We start from the raw sequence: 24,186 nt of genomic DNA, 5'->3' as shown, positions 1-24,186 counted from the left end.
ATGTGAATCTATTTTTGTTGAATATATTTAACACTCCAGCAGTGTTGACTAACACAAACAAAACAAGGCCAACCAGTAAGAGTCAGCAGGAAGAGCAGAGCTTTCCTGATTCTGAACCCTGTTCTCAGTTTCCCATTCCCTATCTAAGATGGGTAACAACCCTGCCTCCATCTCTAGATAGTTCAAAACTCCAGGCACATAGGAACTGCCTCACCCTCTCCTTCTTTGTTGACTGTTCATGCTCTCAGCCTGTTAATCTGGCTGCCATAACAAAGTCCCACAGAATAGAAGATCGAAACAATAGAAACTTACTTCCTCATAGTTAGAGTCTCAAAGTCTGAGATCCATGTCATCAGGGTTGGTTTCTTCTGAGGCCTTTCTCCTTGACTTGCATATGGCTGCCTCCTCCCTGTGCACTCACATGGTCTTTCCTCTGTTCTTGTCATTGTCCTGATGTCCTCTTCTTGTAAGGATAGCCATCATATTGGCTGAAAGCCCACCTTAATGCCTCATCTTAATCACCTCTTTGAAGAACCTATCACCAATTATAGCCATATTCTGAGAAATTGGGTTTCAGGATTTTAGCATATGAATTTGAGGTGTGACTCTATTTAGCTCATACGTAATGGAGTCAATAGCACAGGGCTTATAATTCAAAAATGGGTCAAGAGAGGAATTATCAAAACTCAAACCCCAGCTCCTTCAGGCAAAGTAGTAGTGAGGATATAGTGAATAAATAAAAAAATGGTCATATAAACAGGATACTGAGAAAAGTAAGTTTGAGTTACTTACTCATACCAAGTAAAGGGTACTCTACAGGCAATTCTATTTGAGTTGTGTCCCAGACGACACCAAAATCATAATGCTTTTGGATAATGTTCTAGCTACCTATAGATACCATGGTTTCTTAAGCTATATGAATTTTAAATAATTTAGAATCTTTAGAGAATAATACTAAACTAGAAAAAGTATTTAAATTTTCACCTTAAAAAATGATGAGTTATGTTCAAATTGATAGATCATGATGCTCTACCCTAGTGTGGATTAACTCTACAGAGCCGCTCTCCAGGGTCAGTTGCAGCACATCTCATTTGCCCCCAGCTCCCAAGTAGAGTGTCCTGCTGTTGTCCTGAGCAGTGTCTGGTCCCAGTGGAGACAGGAATTGAAAGGCAATGCAGCCTAGTGAAAGGAGCACTGGCTCTTGAGTCTGACATACCTGGATTTTAAGTTCACTTACAGCATCTGTTGTGATTCCAGGCAATTGACTTTTTTTTTTAACTTTTCTGCTTCCTCATTAATGGTATCACTGATACCTTATAATAGGGCTATTGCCAGGATTAAAAACAATATATGTGAAAACACATAGGAAGCACCCAATAAACAATATCCAGATATCTGGCCTCTCAAGATCAAGGCAACGTAATGAAGTATCTGGCTTCATAGAAGCTTCAAAGTTTCCCTTTCTCTCCAGGAAGGAAAAGGAATGTTTTCCCTTCATGTTTCTAGTTATTCCTTAACTCCTTGCATTTTCCTTTGTCAATTTTAGTCATCAGTTATAGTCTAAGCATTTACACAGTTATTTCTTTGACCAATAATTATGTAATACAAGCGTATATTATTTTCAGTTAAGTCAGTGTCTGAAAAACATCATAATTAAATCTAACCTAATCCTGATGTGATTTATTTAAATACATTGAACTTTTATACTGAATCCCAACATTATTTCATGAAGTAGCTGTAGGGGCAGGATTGACACAGGGCAGGTTTTCTGATCCAGCAGACCCGGTAAAGGAGGAGTCAGTCCTCAGTGGCTTTTGCAGGTTTTTTATTTAGATTTACCAGGCACATGGGAGGCAGGGGTGCTGGGGGCCCAGGAGGCTGGCAGTCCTCCCAGCCCCCAGCAAGTCTTCACTCTCTCTGGGCTCTCTGGCCTTCTCTGGTGGTCTCGTATCTCTGCTCTTCCATTCGTTCTGCTTCTCTCTCGGCTTCTTCTGGCATCCCCATGACACCGCCCTTAAAAGCACAGTCTTAGCCCAGGTGAATCCCATCTACCTATGCCCACACCCTACTCCAGGTGCCCACCATCAGCCATGCATTCAGGACGGCAGAGTTCCATCATCTATCCTAATGGCGGGAGGGCAGAAAAACCTGATACTTTTTACCTTACCTTACAGTAGCTTAAATCTCTGCTTTCTCTTTTCTTATTTCATATATATCAAATAGGTATTTGAGATATATATTGAATATATTTAATCAAAGATTAACACACCAAAATCATTAAACTATCAAGGGTAGAGCCATTTTTATAGTTTACCTGAAAGAATTGCCGTTTTAGGGATGGGTATAGGAGTAGTACATCTAATGTCCTCTTTAATTGAGGGAAGAAATTGTAAAAGACAGACCAATCTCTGGGAGTGATTTTTATATGTATAATAGGCAATCAGGGCTAACAATCACTCTGGAATAACATACATGTCTATACTGGCAATTAGAAGGAGATGAATAGGCTCCATTAGTATGTTTCTGCTTATATAATCTTGATTCTTGTCAAGTAAGAAGCTTTCAGAATTTTTATTGGTTTTTCTGAACTACCTGGTTGAACTCTAGAGAGTAAACAGGATCCCAAGGTTTAAAAAAAAAATACTTATTTCCTTTAAAAAAATCTTTCTTACATTCTCTGTTATTTTAGATTTATCTCTGTCTTTGTGTAGACATAGACTAAGCTCTTAAAGAACCGTTTCACGTTTTCTTTTCGAATTCTTTCTGTTGCATAGCTGAACGCATCAGCCTGCTTGCTTTAATGACTCCTAAATGAGATTGAAGTCTAGTCATTTTATCTTTACTGAGTGGTGTCTGAGAAAGAAAAATTTAAATTGATTATTGTCTTATTGAATAATTTGATGATACTTTACCACACCCCAGTCCAATAAACTATTGATGAAATGGTAAAACTGAATACTATCTTATGATTCAGTAACTCAGAACCATAAAAAGCTTTTGTCAAGTAACAATATTTAGAAGGACAACTCAATAGGTTAGAGCAGGTAACTGACATGCAAATATCTATCACATTTTATTAAGCAAATTAAAAATAGATTTAATCTTTAATATGTCTCTACATAATAAAATTTACTGGATTCATTGTTGATTATATGCTTAGATTGGCTAATTACTTAAGGCAGATGCTTAGTGCATATTAATTTGGGTTCCATGTCAATTACAACTATCTTTGGTTCAAAATCTAGCCTCCGCTTAGCACAACTGAGAAACAGTAAGGATATTCACTTGAAATGTAACTGCAAGCACTTCTGTAGGGAACTGCATAGTATGGTGGGAACCTTCCTGTGCTGTGGCGGTGAGCCCCCGTTCAGAGGTTCAGCATACCACTAACCTTGGGTCAGTAATTTCCTTCTCATAATCATACTAAGACTATCTGCTGCATAGAAATATCATGTGAAGCTGGGGAGCAAAACAAAAACTGCTACCAGTGAACTACCACCAGGAAAGTAGCACATTAATAACAAATGTTAAAAGGTAAAGTGCTAATAAATGGATTAAACACGTTAGGGAATTAAAAAGTCTGACCATCCTATGTGTTGGTTTAGAGCAATTAAAATTCTCATGCGTTGCTGATGGGGGTGTAAAATGCTACAAGCACTTTTGAAGTCATTTGGTACTTTTTATAAGTTAAATATGCATTCATAGTATGACCCAGTAATTTCCACAATTCTATTCCTAGATATCTACAGAAGAGAAATTAAAACACAGGTACACACAAATACTTGTACATAAATGTTTGTAATAGCTTTGTTTGTAATTGTTCAAAACTAGAAATAACCTACATGTTGGCTAAACAATCTGTGACATATAGATATATGCAATAAAAATATATTCTATAAATATATATAAACTATTCAGCAATAAAAGTAATGATATTAATACATGCAACAAAATGGATGAATCTCAAAAATATATGAGTACAAAAAAACAGTCAACTTAACAGAATACATGCCATAAGATTCTAGAATTATGCCAAATGAGTCCACTGTGACAGAAAGCAGAGCAGTGGTTATCTGGGGCTAGGAGTTGGGAGGAAATTGATAGCAAAGGGGATTCAGGAACTTTGTAGAATGATGACGTTTCCATATCTTGATTATGATGGTGGTTTCACAGATGTATATGTTTAACAAAACTCATTAAACTGTATGCTTGTAATGGGTGTATTCTGCTATATATAAATTATATTTTAATAATGTTGCATAAAAAAATGAACAAACACACACGTGCGCACACACACACACACGTTGGGAAAGCAGTGACAATGGTGAAGTTGAAGCCTCCCAGCCTGCCTCTTAAACTCTGGCAAGTAATGGAAGATGGGTGCCTGTTCTGGAAGTGGCTCTCCTACTGAAGTTCAGGGCCTGACTTGTTTCTATCTCAGGCTAAATTCTTATAAAAAGAAACTTTGCTACAGAGTGTAATGATGCCTATGAAAGTATTTTATAAACCAGAAAGCACTATATACAAACAGCAAAGGTAGAGACTCTCAGGGTTCATGGTTGCCCTGTGTCTATTTTTTAGGGGGTCAACATGCAAAACAAAAGAAGGCCCTGCCAGGCCTCCAAGTAGACCTGGCACATGCAATCAGTCCCTCTCTTCTCTCCTTTCTCTCCTCAACTGAGCTCCACTCACTTCTTTGAACCTGTCAAGGAGTCAGGAACAAATGAACATAAAGAAAGTCCTCCTTAAAGCACACAAAATTTTACAAATTGTTCTTACTTGTGACATTTTGACTAAATTTAAAGCCAGGGTCACACTTCATGTCCCAAACCAGCTATTCCACCCCTGCCAAAGTAAGTAACACAGGGCAGGAGAGCCCTCAGCACGCTACTGGCACTAAGTAAGAAAGGTGACAAGCAAGAGCTACAGATATGACATGGATACTTTTGCCCTGACTCCCCAACATCTCTCTTTTCTCAGGATAGCATATGACATATTTCTCAAGACCACAGTAATTGACCTAGACCCTCTAGATTAGAAGAGCAGAAAGTTCCCATATACACTCAGCCAAAAAAATAGGTTACATAAGTCAGAATGGTCAGGCATAGCCATATCTTTAAGGCTGCATGTTGCATTCTGAGTTGACTGTAAGTGTTGTATCTTACCCGTGTGTATTTGCAAAGTCTGTCAAATGCACTATATCAGTGGGGAGAAAGAGTACAGCCACAAGCCATGGTTGAGAAATGTAGAAAATTGGGTGTTCCAGCAAACCAAGTAGGGAATTAATAATATATTTAGAATTACTAATAAAATATCTGTCAAGCAAGTAGCTACATGTTATCTCCAAAACGTCCTACCTGCTGTGTAGGGTATAGGGTAAGGAAAAATGTCAGGCTTTTCTGCCCTCCTGCCATCAGGATAGATGATGGATCCTTGCGGTCCTGAATGCATGCCTGATGGCGGGCACCTGGAGTAGGGTGTGGGCAGAGGTAGATGGGATTCACCTGGGCTAAGACTGTGCTTTAGAGGAAGGCGTCACGGGGACGCCAGCAGCAGCAGAAGCCAAAAGAGAAGTTGAGAAAGAAGCAGCAGAAGCTGAGAGAAGGCCGGAGAGCCCAGATAGAATGAAGACTTGCTGGGGGCTGGGAGGCCTGCCAGCCTCCCGGCCCCCCAGCACCCTTACCTGCTGTGTACCGGGTAAATCCCAATAAAAAGACCTGCAAAAGCCACTAAGGACTCTGATTCCTCCTTTACCCGGTCTGCTGGATCAGAAAACCTGCACTGTGGTCCATTCCTGCCTTTACAAGGGTGTATATGCTTCCTGAGAAGTACAGAGTCTTCGAAATAAAATTTCAACCCCAGATGAAACTTCTATTTCCTGGCATTTCCCCCTTAATTTCTCATTCATTTGTGTATTTTTACATCCCCCATGTAGCTCCACCAACCCTCCCAGACGTCAGTGGGTCAAGCAGCCTCCCAAGGCAACCTTCTGCACCTGGCCCACAGCCAAGCATCCATGTCTCAAAGCCCCATCCGGCAGCCTTCCTCCTCCTCCTCCTCCTCCTCCTCTTCTTCAGCTCTGAGTGTGGGCCAGTTAGTCAGCAGTAAGTATCCTTTCTGGCTCGGTTAATCATAGTGGCCTTGTTGTTGCCTGTTCGCAATTCTCTCTCTCTCTCTCTCTCTCTCTCTCTCTCTGTTTCTCTCTCTCTCTCCACCCCCATCTCTCTCACTCTCAACCCCCCCCAACTCTATCTTTCTCTCCCCCCTCCCAGTCTCCCTCCTCTCTCTCTCTTTTATTCTCTCAATTTCTAAGAGGAATATCCTGGCCCTAGGAGGCCAATATTGGGGTGACGTTCATGCCCAGGACCAAACTATTCCCTGGGAAAGCGTGCCTTCTTGATGAGTGTGGGCAGAGGCTGGTTTCCATCTCAAGTGCTTTCTGGTGTGCTGAGTCAGTGCTGCCACTTCAGGAGGGAGAAGCTGATCAGCTTGCAGGGCATGAGCCACGAGCTGGGAACTGAAATAACCAACAACAGGCACACAGCCGGTAGGTCAAGCTGCTTTTCTGTGTGTTTGAAGTCCCCTGCAGTTCTATTTGTAGGTGTCAGAGGAAATAAAAGCAAGTGTGCCTGTGGGCGGGTGGGTGTGTATATAAAATGAACTGCCTCCAGTGGCATGTGGGGGAGGTGGCATGGGCTAGACTCCAATGGGAAATCTCTGAGCAACCATTCATAAAACAAACCTGCAAGTGTGCTTCCCTGAGTAGGCCATACATATATAATTTTAAGAAATGGCATCTGGCCCTAGGTAAAGATGGAGTATTTGTCACATGCAAATAGAAACATATTAAGATGAATGAGACAATGGGTTTATTTAATGTTGGTAATAGAAAATCAATAAAATTTGATTAAAAAGTAATAATGTTAGTTACTCTCCTTTAGTGCAATTTTCACTCATATATAAAATCACAGACCATGTACATAAATTGTAATTCTCCTGGGACCAAAAATCCAGTAGTTATGGGTTTAAAGGGCTAAAACACTGCATAGGCATCTGTGCCATAGAACAAGGATACATGTGAAGTATGTTATGTTTGATCCAGTATCATTAAGACCTGCTAAAGCAGGGATAGGAGGGAATCCTCCTATATCATGGGCAAATCTGGTCATACAAAACAAAAAGGATTGGCCTATAATTCCCACTGAGAACCTTCCCCCCCAAAAAATATATGCATATACATGTTGTTTAGTTTTATATATATATACACACGTATGTACATATATATAATTATACATAAATATATAAATATATGTATATACCTACATGGATATACTCAATTATAAGGATAATTCAGGCAAGAGAGATGTTTGTGGAGTAGAGAAAAGAAGAAGGGATTAATACCATATTAAAATTCTCAAGTACTTCCATGGACTAGACTAGATGCTCTTGCTCTTAAAAATGAGCCAACACTGAGCCTCCCCGGTGGTGCAGCAGGTTAAGCACAGCTCTGTGAAGCTGTCCGCAGTCCCTGCAGTGCAGGTTGAATCCCCACCAGCCAGGGAGACTCCCACATGGCAGGGCAGACCTCTCCTCTCTCACCAGCTGCTCCCCTCAGCAGTGTTTTCGGTCTGTCTGCCTGTTCTGTTCCCCACTCTGCCTCTGGTGAATCCTCTCACCCTCGGCACCTCTGCCCTGTACCCCAGCTCTTGTATAAATAAAAAATAAATCTTTAAAAAAAAAAATGAGCCAACACCAAATAGAGATTCAGAAGTCACATGGCGTTTGTGATCAACTTGTTATTTTCAGAGTGTTCTGACACAGAAACTTTAGTCATACTTGGACCAGAAACTTTAGTCATACTTGAATAAAATCAGGGATAAATAAACTTCATTTTACCCAGCCTATCCCCATTAAAGAAACTCTTGATAGGGCTCCTGTGCGAAAAGATTGAAACTTTGTTCCAATTCTATCTTCCACACAAGTTTCTGCAAAATTCTCTGTTTCTAAATAGCAGAAAGATCATAAATTTGGGGTAGGCTTTTTTAAGTTTTGGTCCTAAAAGAAAAGTTACTGAGCTCAATTATTTTACATTAAAAAATCAATTAAATATGAAATAAAATTACAAACCACCCCATAAATACAATATTTTACAGATGGGAGACACTCAAAACATGTTAGATGGATAGAGAGACAGAGGAGTGGATGGACAGGGGACAGATGGATGGATGAGACTAGCTTCTCTCTAATCACTATCTCAAGCTGGGTGGGGAAAGATTAGCCTTTTTCAGAAATCAGTGACAGAACAGCTTAATGGGCCAGGTTGAATTTCAATTGCACAGTGGCCAATGGGACATTGAAGTTCTAGGTATTTCGTGAGTGAACTATATTATGTAATGTTAATATGTACAGAATTGAGGGAGACCCCTTTACCACGTGCTCTTAAAGCAGGAAACTCCAAAGTCACAGTAGAGGCTGACTGAGGAGCCTTCCCCGGGAAGAAGAGGGTGGAGAGCACAGCAGGGGACAGAGTTTACACAAGTCCACTGCTGGACTCAACAGTTGCTTACTAGTTCTGTGTAAGTCATTGAGTTAATGCCATTCCATCTTCAAATTTGAGAACGGAGTGAATATGTATCTAGAAATGCATGGCATATTTTCTGATGATGATTACCACCCACGTACCTTAGTTTCAGCCTTCACTTGTAAAGTACGATTTTTAAAGCACTTTCAATATTTTGCTCATTTTAATATTTATAGCTAAGTACTAAAAATCCTCATTTCAGATAGTTATAAGTTGATATTAAATTGATCCTAGAAAGCACAACCCATCTTGAGTGTCTTTGGTCAGAGGGACCAGGTGGAGATGAGACTAGTAACTGACAACTGTGGGACCAACCTGACAGGTGAAAAGCCAGGATGACAATGCAGGCCTGACTCAAGACTGAGGCATCCACATGCCTCTCCTGCCAGCAGAGACAGGACGCTTACACATCAATGTTATCCAGTGGAATTTGAATAACAGAATGTATCAAATCACCTAAATATTCTTCAGATAATTTTTGAAAGTTAATGCACATGCCATAAAAATAAAGTATAGGCTTTTTTCCCCCTGAGCCAATATAAAGAAAAAATGTAAACATCCTGCATATTTTAAAATTTATATTCAAGCATGAAATGTGCATTTTAAAATTATCTTTTCTGAGATTAACTTGCACCAAATCTGAGACCTGAGTCCATATTTCAGATGTGGTTGTTACGTGGTTAATGCAGGTAAAATAACAGGGAGGAAAAATGAGTATTTTGGTTAGAAGCTGTCAATTTAAAAGTAAAAAACACTTAATGAGTGCCATGTATGTGCCAAGCTCAGGGGCTAGAAATTAAGAAAGCAAAAATAAGCAAGATGTTGTCCCTGCTCTGGGGAACATCACGAGCTGGTAGCAAAGCTACGAGAGAAATTCTGTGATCAACATGTGACTCAGGATTATGGCAATTTAATGGATAGTTATCTCAGTTTTAGAGTTTGAAACAGAATAGAAGGACTTGACAGAGTAAATAATCCTTGGATTGAGTTGGATAGTTAATGGAGCAACAGGTGTCACCAACAACTCAAGACTGGTGTATTTGAATAAGGTCAAACTGGACTTGAACTTCTGGTCAAAACCTTATCGGGCCCTCCCTGGTGGCACAGGCCATTGAGCGAGCACAGCGCTGTGAAACTGTCTGTAGCCTCTACAGCACAGGTTCGATTCCCCAGCTGGCCAGGGAGGTACCCACATGGCGTGGCAGGCTCCTCCTGTCTCACCCACTGCTCCCCTCCCCAGTGTATTTCAGCCAATCTGCCTGTTCTGTTCCCCGCTCTGTCTCTAGTGAACCCTCTCACCCTCCCACACATCTGGCCTGTACCCCGGTTCTTGTATGTATAAATAAATAAATCTTTAAAAACAAACAACCTTGTTCAATGTACCCTCCTACGTCATGATCAAAGACTCTCACCCTAGCCTTAGGCAACGTGCCATTGTTTCAGATAAACTAGAGTAGGTGGGTTATCCAGAAATGCTTTCCCCCACCCCTGTTCCAAACAACACAGAGTTAAGGAAGAGTTAATACCTTAGTGATAACAGATTTTTTTTGCGTGCCAGAACACCACAACTGGACTCAAAATTACCAAACATGCACTCTTGTTAGAATATATGCACAATACCTGTTCATAGCAACTACAAAGCTTACCCTGTTTAAACTTGCTCAGTCTCCATAGTCATCAAGGATAGATATAGTTTCTATAATCAGGGACTCTGAAAAGTCTGGAAGTCAAACAGATGACTTGACAAATGCACCAACTAGGCTAAGATTTATAGAGTATTATTTAAAAATGGGTAGATTTGGGATTTTTTATTGTTCGCTGGCCTTGGTTTGGTTTACTTTTTCAGTACACTTTCATTTAAAACCCTGGCCTCTAAGTTTGTTTCTTAGATAGCAAAGGACTGATAGTTAATACCAGAAAAAACAAAACTATAAACTGAACATAAAGCTGCTTACAATACAGTGAAACTTCTGATTCACATCATCACAATTCACACCATTGTCCACAAGCCAGCGAAGTCACCATATTGCAAGTAAGCTGTTCTCCAAATTGCATTGCACGTTCCCAAATGGTTTCTTATTTGTGCGAAATATTTGGTAAATATGTCCATTATTTGCTGTGAGAATGGTACTAAAAAGCAGATGGATGTTTACATAAGGCAGTTAATTCACACTTGGCAGCTTCTTTAAAGACACATATTTCTCCAATAACAGTCCCACAAGCAGAGGTTATAGAAGGATGATGTTGATAGATGATGACTATTCCACAACCCTTTACAATGATGCCCAGGTTAACAGTTGGAAGAAGAAAATTTAAAAATAAAACAAAACATCTGTCCTGGTCCATCCTGAGCACTCAGTTCAGTATGGGCCCAGAGCCCACACAACCACATTCTACAGAACAGGTTTGTTTTTACACGACGTGCATTTAGCTCTCATAAAAAAAAAAAAAATCTACATTTCAACCCATGCATTCCAGATTTTATTTGGAAAACATCATCATTGTATTTATGAGTCACTGCCAATTTTCAGTGCCAGTCTTTTGTAAATCACCAGGCTAGTTACTCCTTTTATAGTTGATCCTCTGGCTTCTTAGCACAGGTCAGATCAGGGTGGACCTGGGTGGTCATTGCTATTGCTTACTGAGCCTGTATTTAATACACTGTACTGCCCTTCTCTAAAGGTGCCGCTTCCTCCTCAGTGCAGAGGAACCAGACCGAGTTGCCCTGGAGAAGGCTGAAGGTGCTGATCCACCTTGTGGGGGATCTGAGGGCTACCTCTGAGATCTCCATCGAAGTGGCTTCAGATTCATCCTTAAAATTTACCAACTTCCACAGCAGCAGGAAAGCAGATGACAAAAAGCCATACTGACTTATCCCAGGGTAGAATGTCAACCTCTGAGCCAGGCTGGGAACTAAAGTGACACTCCAGGAAAGTGTCCATTTACCACATTTACCTCTTATCTTCCCGTCCCCACTCATAAAAGCATATATCCCTTAAAGAAGGGGAACTGTTCCGACTCCGTGAATAACCTCAAGAGTGTAAGACAAAGCACTGAGATGAAAAAATAGCACTTTTTTATTATTAATGCAAAGCACCTTATAGACACTGTCTGATGAATTCTCCCAATGTGTGAAGACAAGTTCCACACGTAATCAGGGTAAAACTAATATTTGTCCAAGGGTGAGCCCTTCTTTGGATGGAAGGTTTTTGTAGTCTTAGAAGCCATGAAGCAAAAGCATCATAATAGAGCTTGCCATCTGATTTTTATGGATAAGAACACTTATATAAAGAGAGCCTAGCAACTTACCTCCAGCAATCAACAAATTGCACAGAGAAATACTGATTTCCCCTTTTGACTCTTTGTCCAATAGACCATCACCCTGTTTATATTTCACAAGAATTCCTATCTTACCAGCTCTTTAACTAAAACCAGGAAAAAGACAAGGGTGGGAAATGTGTGAAAGGAAGAATTCAGCTTCCTGATATAATGAAAGCTTGAGGGAGGCCTCTTGGAAGCTTCTGACTCAAAGGGACAATCGCCCACCTCTCTGAGCTTTAGAGTAAGAGTTGTGGTAACTCTCACAGAAGACTGCTCAGTGCATGGGGGTATGAGTCCACAGCTTTCTTCTTCAACTCTGGTTATTTTTAGTGATCTGGCCCAAAGCAACCTTCACAATCACAGATACACACATACACAGACACACACACACACTTCACTTCTGATCTCAAAGAACTAGTAAGGAGACAGATACAATAAAAGCAGCAGGGGAAAGGAAGAAACTAGAACAGATTTACATAAAATGGCAACACAAGTCATAAACCTGCTAAATCTGGTGACAGCACTCGTCCTAGACTGGGTACAGATATTCTTTCAAATAAGAGACCCACCCTTCATGTGCTGGTTAGCTCTACAGATTAACTTCCCACAGAGGCTACTTAACTTTACTCAGAAAAAAAATCTTCCCCCCCATCCCCAGACTATGCTGGCTACCCGGTCCACCAACACCCAAATATTTGTCTCTTGCTCTGTGGTGGGGCTGGGAGTGGAGGAAGGTCAAGTATAAGTAACCCACTCCTGGAGCTTTTCCAGTTTTACTCAGGTTGCAGAGCAAGTTTTCCAAGTAGTGAAACCTGGTGAAAAAAAAAATCATTGTGAAGGGTCCAGGGAAGACCGTGGCATGCAGAGGATGCCATACCCAGAATCAATCAGACGGGAGTCACAGAGAACTCCACTGATATCAGGGACACCGGATCCCCCGCATCAGAATCGCCTGTGGTACTTACTAAAAATGCATGCCCCTGGGTCCCACCAGGTCACTCTTACACCCACAGAATTAAGAAAATCATCACCGTATTGTTACAGAGGATGTCTCCAGCTTCCACTTTTTACCCTCAATTTTGAACCTCCACCACCAATGTTTGCAAGTCTGCGAAGACCCTCTTCTTCTTCACTCTTCCCTGAGGGAGAGAGGCCAGGCCTTCCGCCAACTGTGTCATTCTGTCCCTCTGCTCCAAACAAGGGTCACCTCAATTATTTTAACACTGCCTCAATTATTTTAACACTTCCTCCCAACCCCTGTCCACGAAGGCTATTTCAGGATTTTTTATCCTAGTTTTAGTCCTTCACCTTCGATATGTTAATACAACTGATATACTTATTCTACATGTGTTCTGTTTACATGTGGGGCCCATTAGGGAACCAAAACCATTGTACTATCTAAGCCTTATCCACCTTCCCCACCAGCGCTCCAGAGCCAATTTTTCATCCTTGGGAATGCATACTCTAAATATTTGGTCACGAAACAGACTGAGCATGGCACTAGTCTGAGGAGGGCTAGAGCTGAGGATGATGGGAAGCAGAAGGGGCACCCAGAGTTAGTTCCAGTTGATCAATTGTCCCCAAGTGCAAATGTATACTTGGGACAAGCTGTCTAACATAATCCTGAATTTTTCCTTGAAATCTCCCAGTGTTTAAATGTTGGCAAGTAATTCAAAAATTGTGTAAGTAGCAGAAAACCTGAGTTTTATTTGCATGTTGATCATCTGCAAATTTCAGTCAAGGAATTTTTTTAAAGAAACGGGAGAAGGGTTCAAAGCTGCTGTGTGGATGGATATACCCCCGGTATCTTTAACTCCCTTGAAGCTGCTCCAGGCTGCAGGGCTGGTGGGATTTAAGATCTGGAGGACAGCCTCCATGAGAGACCATCTAAAAAAGTCTCTTCTTAACCAAATGATCAGCCTTTTGGGGAGAATTTTAGGAGAAAGGTAGGATTTTAATTAATCTTAACAATCAAACCAGTTTAATAGTCATGCTCTGCTCTTGCCCACCAACAATTTTTCAAGGTGCAGCATTGAAATATTCACCATCCCCAACACCATCCCCCATTCCACCCTACCAAAGCCCTTGCAGCCCCCACAGTGCTCTGTTCCTCCTGCGTTAGTACCTGTCTGATCAGAACATGACCACTTGTTCTCTGAAGCTGCCCACAGAGTAAAATCCAGAGGAATTGGCTCCTGTCACTTCCCCTGTCTCTGTAAATCCTTTGTGGCTGTCATACTACTAGTTTTTGACTACAATCTGCCTGGTATTTTTCTCTAATTGTTTCTCATGCAGTCTTGAACCCCGATCCCTTACAGACCATAAACTCCATAGAAGCTACAACTGCCTCTATTTCTTTTGCCCCCTCTCTCCTTTCATTAGATCTCCCAGGAGTCACTTAAGAAATACCTGTAGACTAATTGCAATGGTTATATCACCTCTCAATATTACCACACAAAATTATGACTAATAACATAAAAATTCTACAGAACTTTTTTTTAGATGTAAACATAAAAGTGCAGTGTGCACACCTGTATTTTAGATCCTGTTTACAAAGTCCATTTCCCCTTTAATGAGAGACTCTATACACGAAGCTCCAAGTCCTCCCCAAATATTGACATCGTCATTTAAAATATCTTGGAAGTTTTCATCATAAACAAAATAATTCTGTAACTATGTATGGTTTACGAATGTAAAGTAGACATATTACTTATTACATTACTTATATAATATAAACATTTACAAATATTGCGAAAATAATATAATGTTGCTGTCAGTTGTACCTCAATTAAAATAAATGTTTAAAAGGAAGAAAATTAAAAAACCAGAAGTCCTTGAAAAATTGGCCTTGGGATGCAAATGATTATTTCATTTCCTGTTAACAGTAGTTTTACAGTCTTAAGTTCAGAACAGTAATATAGTCCAACACAGTAATATAGTCCAATATAAGGACTCAAATTTACTGAAATTGATGGGTGATTGTACACAAGAGGAAGAGAAAACTTTTCACCTAAGTCTGAGGTGAAGAACAATGGAGTCAGCCCCCAGGGAGAATGACTTCACTACAGGCAAGATCCAGGAATATTTTGAAATCTTCCACCATCCCAACCCATGCTGTCTCCAGCTTGGTGTGCACTTTCATTTATCCAGGGATCAGTAGCCAGGGTGGGGAGAAGTTTCATTCTCCAGCTGTTGTGTCATTTCCCTTGATAAGTCCTAAATTGACCGCGTTATCCGGCACCAAAGGAGCCTTCCCGTGGTAAGCATTTTTTATTATGTGCCCTTTGCAGGGACAAAGGCACCTGTGTCAGTAAACTGCTATGGGAGGGGTGTAGGGGAGGAGGGGGCAAGAGACAGTATAATCCTCACAGCTTCATAAGCATGCTCCTCTGAGACACTAATGTGGATATTGAAAAAATAGATAACATTAGCATCTGTTAGCCTGGCTAAAATGGTGATCAGGAGAAGGAAAAACAAAAAACACTGTTTCTTCAAGGGCAATTTTTACCATTAAAGATCCCAGTTAAATGTCATGGTTATGGGATCTCCCCTGCCAGGTAAGTATTTCAAAATGAAAACTTTACGTTATTATACTTTTGCACAATTTTTTAATATATTTATGAGCAAAATGGAGTTGCAGCCCCTTAGCAAGTGCCTTTCTGCACTGACATATTTGTTAAGCCCTAAGGAACATGCTTTTGTATTGTGGAAGGTACAGTGTGAGCCCTCTATGGTTTTCTTGGGGATAGAAAGGTCTCAAAGGATGACTTGTAGAGGTGTAATGAATTGAGGATGGGGGCTTGGTGCCTCACCTGGGGGACAAAGAGAACAGTCTGTAACGTTGGCTTCCGCACCACTCTGCCATTAAAACGCTGCTTTCCTACAAACCGTGATAAACAAATATGATTCAGATGTGTGTTGACGTATTGATCCTATTTTTAAAAACATCTCCACAGATCCTCAAACGGCAGCGGGTGAGGTGGATGGGGTTAATCTGGAGGAGATCCGAGAATTTGCCAAAGCTTTTAAAATCCGGCGCCTGTCCCTTGGTCTGACCCAGACTCAGGTGGGACAGGCTCTCAGTGCTACAGAGGGCCCCGCGTACAGCCAGTCTGCCATCTGCAGGTAACCCGAGCCTGCATGCTGTCACTTCTCCTGGCCGGCCTGGGCCTCCTTTGTTCTCTCAGCTCAGTTGATCGTCTTTGGGTGGGCAAAGCTGGATGGGCAGAGTGTGGGAACAATGTCTGGGGTAGCTGTAAGTTGGAAGTGATGATACTTCTGGAAATGAAGGTGCTAAAGCAGATCTGGGGTCCTGGCTTGGTAACTCCTGTCAACTCACAAAGAACTCCCAAGGCAGTTTCATTGGAAATACACCCCCTGGGGTCAGAGGCTTCCTTCTGGACCTGCCCTCTGATGCAGCCTGCACTGTCCCCTGTTTGCAGATTGGTAACCTGAGCGAATGTAAAGCTGCCAATGCCGACTGGTCCTCGGGCTCCCACTATTTCTGCCTAGGGATGGCTATCAGGATTTTCCAAGAAAACACACATTCAAATAAAGAAAATTAACCATCTCATAACCTTGAAAGAATTTTTTAACTTGCCTTCCCAGAAACACCTTTAAAACACCTTTTTAAAAAGAAGCAGCTGCTTGTCATGGCTCAGAAAGGGTAGCAACCTTGCCCTCTCCCCCTCAAATAAAATGAATAAATGACCAGAATCCAGCCTTGGTTGTGTTCAAGTTGATCTGGGTCAAGCCGCCAGGAGCAGGCCCCACGCATGCATGTGTGTGTGTTGCACTAATCCCATGTTTATGCATGAGGTAACAAAGGCACTTCGGTAAGAGCTTTTTCCTCTTGGGCAATGCCTTATGAGTCCTCCTCCATCAGGAAAACTAAGAAACCAACTCTAAACTCATTTAAGTGGATTTTGTTCTTGGTGATCCATGAAATGCTGTCTTTTTATCTGCTCTTTATACTTTTAATGTATTCCCCAAAGGACGGAAGTGTACTTTTCCTGCAGTTTAAGACTAAGGTTATAAATAACATCAGTATGGGGTAGTGGCTTGCAGCTCACATTTTGCTCAATGATTTTCCATAAAACCCATTGATTGTTGTTAAATACAAAAAGCGCCATAGGATCCTCTCACTTCTATGGCCTCCCCTACTGTTTCTTCTTATAAGATACCTCCCTGTAGAAAATAACCTTTATTCAGTCTATACAAGGATACTACTGCTGGGAAATTTGTTTCAAGGCTTGTATATGTTATTCCAAACAACACGTACAGAAGCATCAACGCTAACAAGCAGCGTCAATGATAGGAATACAGTTGCTCCCCCGTTGTGAAACATTAATTTTGTTTCATCTTGACAGCCTTGTGATAAAGACAGCCACAGGTTTTTAAGATGTTGCCAATTTGCTATTGTTACTAAAGTCCTCTTTGGCTTATTTTTAGTCCAGAAATGTGATTTCCATTTGTTGGTTTAAGTGCTAGCTGATGTTTTCACTAATACAGGTAGTATTTTTTGGGCATTCCCAATCGAATATGTTGATTTCGCAATGCCTTCCCAGGGAAAGCCAAAAAAGCTGTAACTGAGCGAAAACAAATCTTGGGAATTCACTGAATAATAGAACATGTCAGATGCCCTGATTTTTCAGCCTTTCGCTAGCTGCTAGTGTTTCAATGAAGTGCAGAAGGTCTTAAAAGTGACCAAGAACTTACTTGGGAACAATGCAAGTAAATTTCAAGCATGGGAAAAGACTGACAGAACCTGCCCATGTCACTTTCTCCCTTAGCTGTGATGATCCCAGGTGCTGCTGTGACAAGTCCCTCCTCCTCAGAGCTGCATAGGGAAAAACACTAGCAAAACACTGGACATCCCTAGCACAAGATTTGTTCCCTAGCCATGGCTCTGTAAAGCCTGTGATACTATTAAAAATTTAAGTTTAGGGGCTCTTATGGTGAATGATGGTAAAATGTGGTATGTGGCAAATTAACACAGCAGTAAGAGCTTTCAGGAGCTTGGCACAAGTGACAAGCTCAATAAATGACATTAAATGATTAGTTCATTTTGTATTAAAAAGCAAAATGTTCCCCTTAACTGGTACTGGAAGTTGGTTTTCTTATTTTAGTAAAAATAACTCTGAACTATACATGGAAAGGAATGTGATGGAAATCATTAAAATTTAATGCTATTTGCACTGCTTACCACAACATAAGATATCCACAATACAGTGCCTGAAATAGATTATGACACATAAAGGAATTCTAGCCTTATGTGCCTCTTTGTAAACCTTATAAAATATATTCTAACTGACTAAAACAGGTTCATTTTAAATTGATGCACACAGACCACTGTAAGAAGAGGCATTCTGCAATCCGACAGTGGTTTTTCAACAGCACTGAACTTTATACAAGAGAGGGGAATTCTATGTATCAAAGTTATCATACTGGAGGGTTATGAATTTGAATTTAGAATAAACAAACAAATAAAAGGAATTGGTGCTTTTTTTTTATTTCTTGAGAGTGAGTATGAATTTGGTATCAGGATGACCTCTTAAAACACCCTATATAATTTTGTCCAAGATGCTTCATATTTCTTAAAGTCAGTGTAGCAAAGAATTGCTGATGGCAATTGATATATAGAAGACCTCATTTACAGAAAATGATATCATTCAAGTACAGTTTGCAGATATCGCACATTAAACACAGCTTGATGCCCTGGTACAAAAGTACATCATTACACTGGACGGTGTTTGGAAGGCATGAGGTGGCCATAGTGCATCCAGGAGGGGGTGTCCATAGTAATTACAATGTGTCCAGCTGTTTGAGCTCAACATAGACTAGCAAGGGGCTGTGTTTTACCTGAAAGGGGGACATGTTGTTAACTTGCATATGGTGAAAATTGTTTGTTATTGAGAGAGAGGTAGCAAGAGAAAGAGGGGTGAGAGAGATTGAGAGCGAGAGTTTAAAATGAGACACAAATATAGGAAAATAGAGCCATAAAAAACTGGTCCCAGTTGCCATCACTATGATAAAGGTAGAAAATTTTCATAACCAAGTCAATGAGGGGCACGGGGAAGGACGGCGCTGAATTTAAGGAAAACCATATGTAAAACATAAGTAAGAATCGTTTTAAATGAGAAAAACATGACAGCTGTTATCTTTGATGTCACGTTCGGTGGTTCTCTTTGCCTTAAGGATGCTGTAGTTTGGGGGAATGGTGGGGGGCGATTCCAGTCAAAGCTTAGCGCTCCGGAGTTTCCAGGGAAAAGATCTGCGAGCTGTTTTTGTTTCCATCGTGATGGTTTGTGTGTCCTGCTGTCTCCACCTGTCCTCACCCGCATCCGCGTGTGGGTGTGGGGTCTGCATGCGCTGGCATGAGGCATGGCGAGAGGGTGGGCGCTGGCTTGAGGGGGATGGCTACTTTGCAGCTGGCTGTTAACCTGGAGTGAATTCGCTCTGCCAGTCAGTCAGGCAGGCAGGCAGGCAGGAGGCCCACCCTGGCAGAGGACTCAGTGTAAGACTGTTCTTTCTCAATTTTCCCCTCAGACACACCATCCTGAGAAGCCACTTTTTCCTACCACAGGAAGCCCAAGAGAACACTATAGCTAGCAGTCTGACAGCCAAACTGAACCCTGGCCTTTTGTATCCTGCCAGGTTTGAAAAGCTGGACATCACCCCTAAAAGTGCCCAGAAGATCAAGCCGGTGCTTGAGCGGTGGATGGCTGAGGCTGAGGCCCGCCATCGAGCAGGTATGCAGAACCTGACCGAGTTTATCGGGAGTGAACCATCCAAAAAGCGCAAGCGGCGCACCTCCTTCACACCCCAGGCTCTTGAGATCCTCAATGCCCACTTTGAGAAGAACACTCACCCTTCTGGGCAGGAAATGACCGAAATTGCCGAGAAGCTGAACTATGACCGGGAAGTAGTTAGAGTTTGGTTCTGCAATAAGAGGCAAGCCCTGAAGAACACAATTAAACGCTTAAAACAGCACGAGCCGGCCACAGCGGTCCCTCTGGAACCCCTAACGGACTCTCTGGAAGAAAATTCCTAAAGGAAAACCCACCCAAAGTCAGCAGCAAAACCTTAGAAACTAAGCTTCGCCCTTGGGACTCCACCAAAAAAAAAAAAAAAAAAAAATTAATTCAAATATAGCCCCACTTGCCCCCCCTCCCCCTTGTAAGTAAAAGACTACGAAAACTACCAAGTGGGCAGAATGGTTTATACATGTCCCTTGGTTTTCCAAAAATAATTTTTTTTTAATTTTTAAATAAGGAATAGACCCCCACTGCAGGTGCGTGTGGTAGGATAGTTCCCTCCCCCACCTGACTCCCCAAAGCCAGTTTTTTAATGGACTTAAAGCAAACCAAATAACCACATACTTTTTTCTGTACATTACGAAAATGTGAACACATTTTAAAGAAAAAGAAAAACAAAACTAAACCAAAAAACGACAAACAAACAAACAAAAAAAAAATCTTGTATCTGTTCAAAGCGAATACAAGCCTGCCACCTGGAGGAGGGACTGCGTTCTTTCAGGTTCTAAGTGCTGATTCCCTAGAAAACCTATTAACCAAAGTCAGAAACGTGGCATTGCAAACGCGATCGTCGGTCTACTCTTCCTGCGTGTAAAGTTGTGTTATGAGTTTTTACATTTGTACTTAACAGAAAAATAGGAAGCCTGATTTCTCCCATTTTCCCCATCTATTGTCACCACCCATGGGTGCCATTGTTGAAGCCATTCCTCAAGGCTCACCATTGATTCTCTTTTGGGAGAGGGGTTCTCGGTTCCTTTTTCTTTGTTTCGAAGGGGGCATCCTGGATCGTGTGCCAAAGCATTCGTTGCTTTCTTCTCACTACGACTTGTGGGTTTAAGAAAAGAAAATGGATCTCGCATTTCTCTTTTTTCCTCCATTTCTCCATCTCCCTCATGCGTGGCCTCTGGGGTCTGCTGGATGGCCAGAGTGGGAACAGTGTCTTTTCCACTCAGATCCCAGTGAAATGCAGGAGAGACGCCAAAATAGCTAGGGCTTTGCTCGATGAACTGTCAACACTGGCATAAGCTGTAATTGTGCTCACTGTCCACACCAGAGCTTGGGATTTTTCTCAGTCTGTTGGTCACGTACATGGAGAGCTGACCAAAACTAATTTTGTAAAATAAACATAAGCTGCACATTTGGTTCAATACTTACATCTATGTTATGCTTCTGTGCAAAGCAATTGCTCTCAGAAGTCTGATAGCCAAAGAAATGTCTAAAGATTTCAGTCAAATACACACATAGCATGCACACCCATACACACACACACACATACACACACACACAGAAAACAGACCAAAAAGAAAGGATAGTGACTGGATCATTAAAGGCCATCGTGTATCTTATAAATCCCATCTTCTCTAACTACTTTCATTCCAACAGAAATGGCAGACTTTTTTCAGCGTGGGGATTCATTGCGCTGGGATGTATAAATGGAGCAGAAAGTTGGCCGACAAATTTGAGCGACTGGAATGGGGGCTGGGTTTCTGAGGGAAACGAAGTTTTAAAAAAGGAAGTGCCTCCGCTAAAAGGGAAAAGTTAAAGTGGCTTATCTAACACATCAGAACCACCTTCACATAAGAACTAGGGGACTATTTCATTTTTTCAAAGTAACTTACTCTAAAGATCTATGGACCGAAATAACCTAATAAGTCAGAAGGAAAAACTGAGAGGTGAGGGCAGCTGTGCCAGGTGAGCACCTGCAACCTGCAGGTGATGTTTTCTCCAGGTATAGGTAAAAGGTGTTCAGTTAAAGGAGTAAGCAAAGAGAGTCATTAATTTGCCAGCTGTTGAAATGTAAATATTCCTATTTCGTTAATAAGCACGGTCATGTACTATCTAGAAGTAAATTGTGAATAAAAAAAGAAAACCGCCACCTCAAGGTGCACAACTGATAAGAAATCTTCCCATAACTCACTCCCTCCTCATAGGTATTTGAGTTTCTTCTTCCCAAGGACCCCTTGCTGGTTGTGTAAATGCAGTGGTACAATCCTACTGCCCACCCCCTCCCCCTTCCCAGATGATCCAGGAGACCACCAGCAAGGATATTCTAAGACAAACCTTGGAAGTGGAACCATTTTGCCAATCTGATGCTAATTGGACCAGAGCTAACCTTCAGTGCCAAGGACACCATGGTATCCTTTTCACCACCTCAAAAACTGCACAAATACCAACAACCCAGATACCCAAAAATGCATTGATTAAACAGATTTTGTATTCTCCTAGGACCTGCTCCAAATTCCATCAAGAAAAGCTCCCCAAGAAGAGAAGTTAACAAGATAACATATGATGGATGCTAAATGATTAAACATGTGCCAGCAGCAGTTACATAAAGGCCTGCTCAGTTTGGAGATCTGTAATTGGGAGGGTATAACTAGGACAGAGAAAATATAAAATAAAAGTAATCTTCCTGAGTGGAATAAAAACGAAATATATTCATCCCACAGTCGTAAAACCATTCATGTGCAGTGATTTTTTTTATAGTTTTATAATTTTGTATTGTTTTATAAATTATTTATAAGGTATTGTAATGCTTCTTATATTAATTTTTTACAGATAAATTTTTTGCTACAAGGCATACAAAGGTGCCTGAATGGATTCTTAGGAATATAAATTATACTGGGAAACTCATAAGTCTTCAGACCACACCTAATGCTTAATTTTATTATGACATTTCCTGTTTCCACCTGTGAACAACTTCACATGCCAATAGCAATTTAGTATCTTTTGTGTTTCCATGAAATGAAGATGGAGGTTGTTACTAACAAAAATTAAAAGCCGCTTCTTGGCATATGTGATTGTATTTCAAGCTTCAATATTTTTCTTACATATTTTTAAAATTTTGTTGTCTTCATTTTCTTCATTGGATGAAGGAGAAAAAATGACTAATATTATATTTTACACTTGTTTCTGGGGGCTCTTTTTCATTTTTCAATCCAGAAAAGTTTTTATTTGCATTGCAGTGTTTTGGTTTCTTTATGTTGTACTCCCACAATGCACACGCACACACACACACTCATGCACATACACACACACCACAAAAGTGAGAACACAAAAGCAAAAGGAGCTAGGAAAAAAACGAACAAACAAGTAGAGGTGTATCAAAGAACTCAAGCTATAACCAAAAAGAAAAATATATAATGCCTTTGCTCATCTTCTCTACGCTGGACCAAAGCTCAATATTTGTAGGTATATGCACATTGTATAGATATGGCTAAATGTTGCTGACAATCTCGCAATACTAAACTGTTCCTATTTTAAGAAAAAAAAAAAGAAATACAAACTGTTCATCAGTGTTTTACCTCAGCACTCTACTTGTACCCAGCTAATGACCAAGCTTAAAAAAATGGAGAAAAAAGAAATTGATTTTCATTTCAATGTTTGACTGTAAAATCTGTTTGGAGAACATTTTGTAATGAGCTTTTTGTCATGTGATTTGCTTGTCTTCAACTTGAAATTATGTGAGGCACATTTGTTTATTTGTTGTTAAGAAAGTGATTTTATTTTGTCCTACGTGCTGTGATCTAGACTGGTCACGAGGGTCCACTGAGGAGGCACCGAAACATACCTGCTTCTCCATGAATGGAGTAAGCAGAAGGAAGGAGGGCAGGACAACAGACTGGGTTGTTTTGAAAAAATCATCATGACAAGAAGTTGACATGATGGACTTGTGACCAAGAAGCCAAACTGGATATTTAAAAGCTCCTTACTTGCTCTGACATTGAAACCAAAGCTGATTTATCTGCACAGGTTGTTTGACATTTAAAAAAAAAAAAACAAAACAAAACAAAAAAAAAACTGTACTTAATCTAGAGCAATACCTGTATGGTCAGTAAAGCTGCACTTTGTGTATTTCTTAACAGCTTCAGATCTGTCACTTTTAATTTGTACCATAAAAAATAAAGAATTGTTTGACATGAGCTTTTAGGCTAAGTGTGTCTTGCACTCAGATATGAGATTTAAATAGTAAGCATGTAATTATTTAGTATTTAGCATACTAAAGTAAGCATGTTATAATTCCAGACATTAAGAGGTTCAAGATAGACTGGTTAATACTAGGATTATCTTAACTTTTCAAATGGAATACTATATTAATTAGGACTCCCTTGGTTGCAAGTTACAGAAGTCCAAGCCAAATTTCTTAAACAAGGAGACTATGCTGGAAAGTCCTGTTGTGGACTTCAAGCACAGCTGGATACAGTGGCTCCAAGGATGTCATCAGTCTGTCGTGTATGGTTTCCTTCTCAG

At 40.7% G+C, this 24,186-nt stretch overlaps 1 protein-coding gene across 2 annotated transcripts in view; it reads left to right on the top strand.

Annotated features, from left to right (window-relative positions):
* Positions 1–23,858, top strand: part of POU6F2 (POU class 6 homeobox 2) — a 526,248-nt gene extending 502,390 nt beyond the window's left edge. Inside the window, exons 8-10 of one of the 2 annotated variants that reach the window (XM_037507267.1) lie at positions 5,936–6,104; positions 15,859–16,027; positions 19,451–23,858. In XM_037507267.1, the coding sequence (XP_037363164.1) occupies positions 5,936–6,104; positions 15,859–16,027; positions 19,451–19,955 (843 nt within the window). In that variant the 3' untranslated portion in view covers positions 19,956–23,858. The remainder of the gene's footprint in view (positions 1–5,935; positions 6,105–15,858; positions 16,028–19,450) is intronic. The other variant, XM_037507275.1, reaches the window with a different exon arrangement.
* The last annotated feature ends 328 nt before the right edge of the window (positions 23,859–24,186 follow it).

Source organism: Talpa occidentalis, unplaced genomic scaffold (genome assembly GCF_014898055.3).
Source record: "Talpa occidentalis isolate TD23 unplaced genomic scaffold, MPIMG_talOcc4v2.1, whole genome shotgun sequence".
Lineage (NCBI taxonomy): Eukaryota > Metazoa > Chordata > Mammalia > Eulipotyphla > Talpidae > Talpa > Talpa occidentalis.
This window is presented reverse-complemented; position numbering and strand designations above follow the sequence as displayed.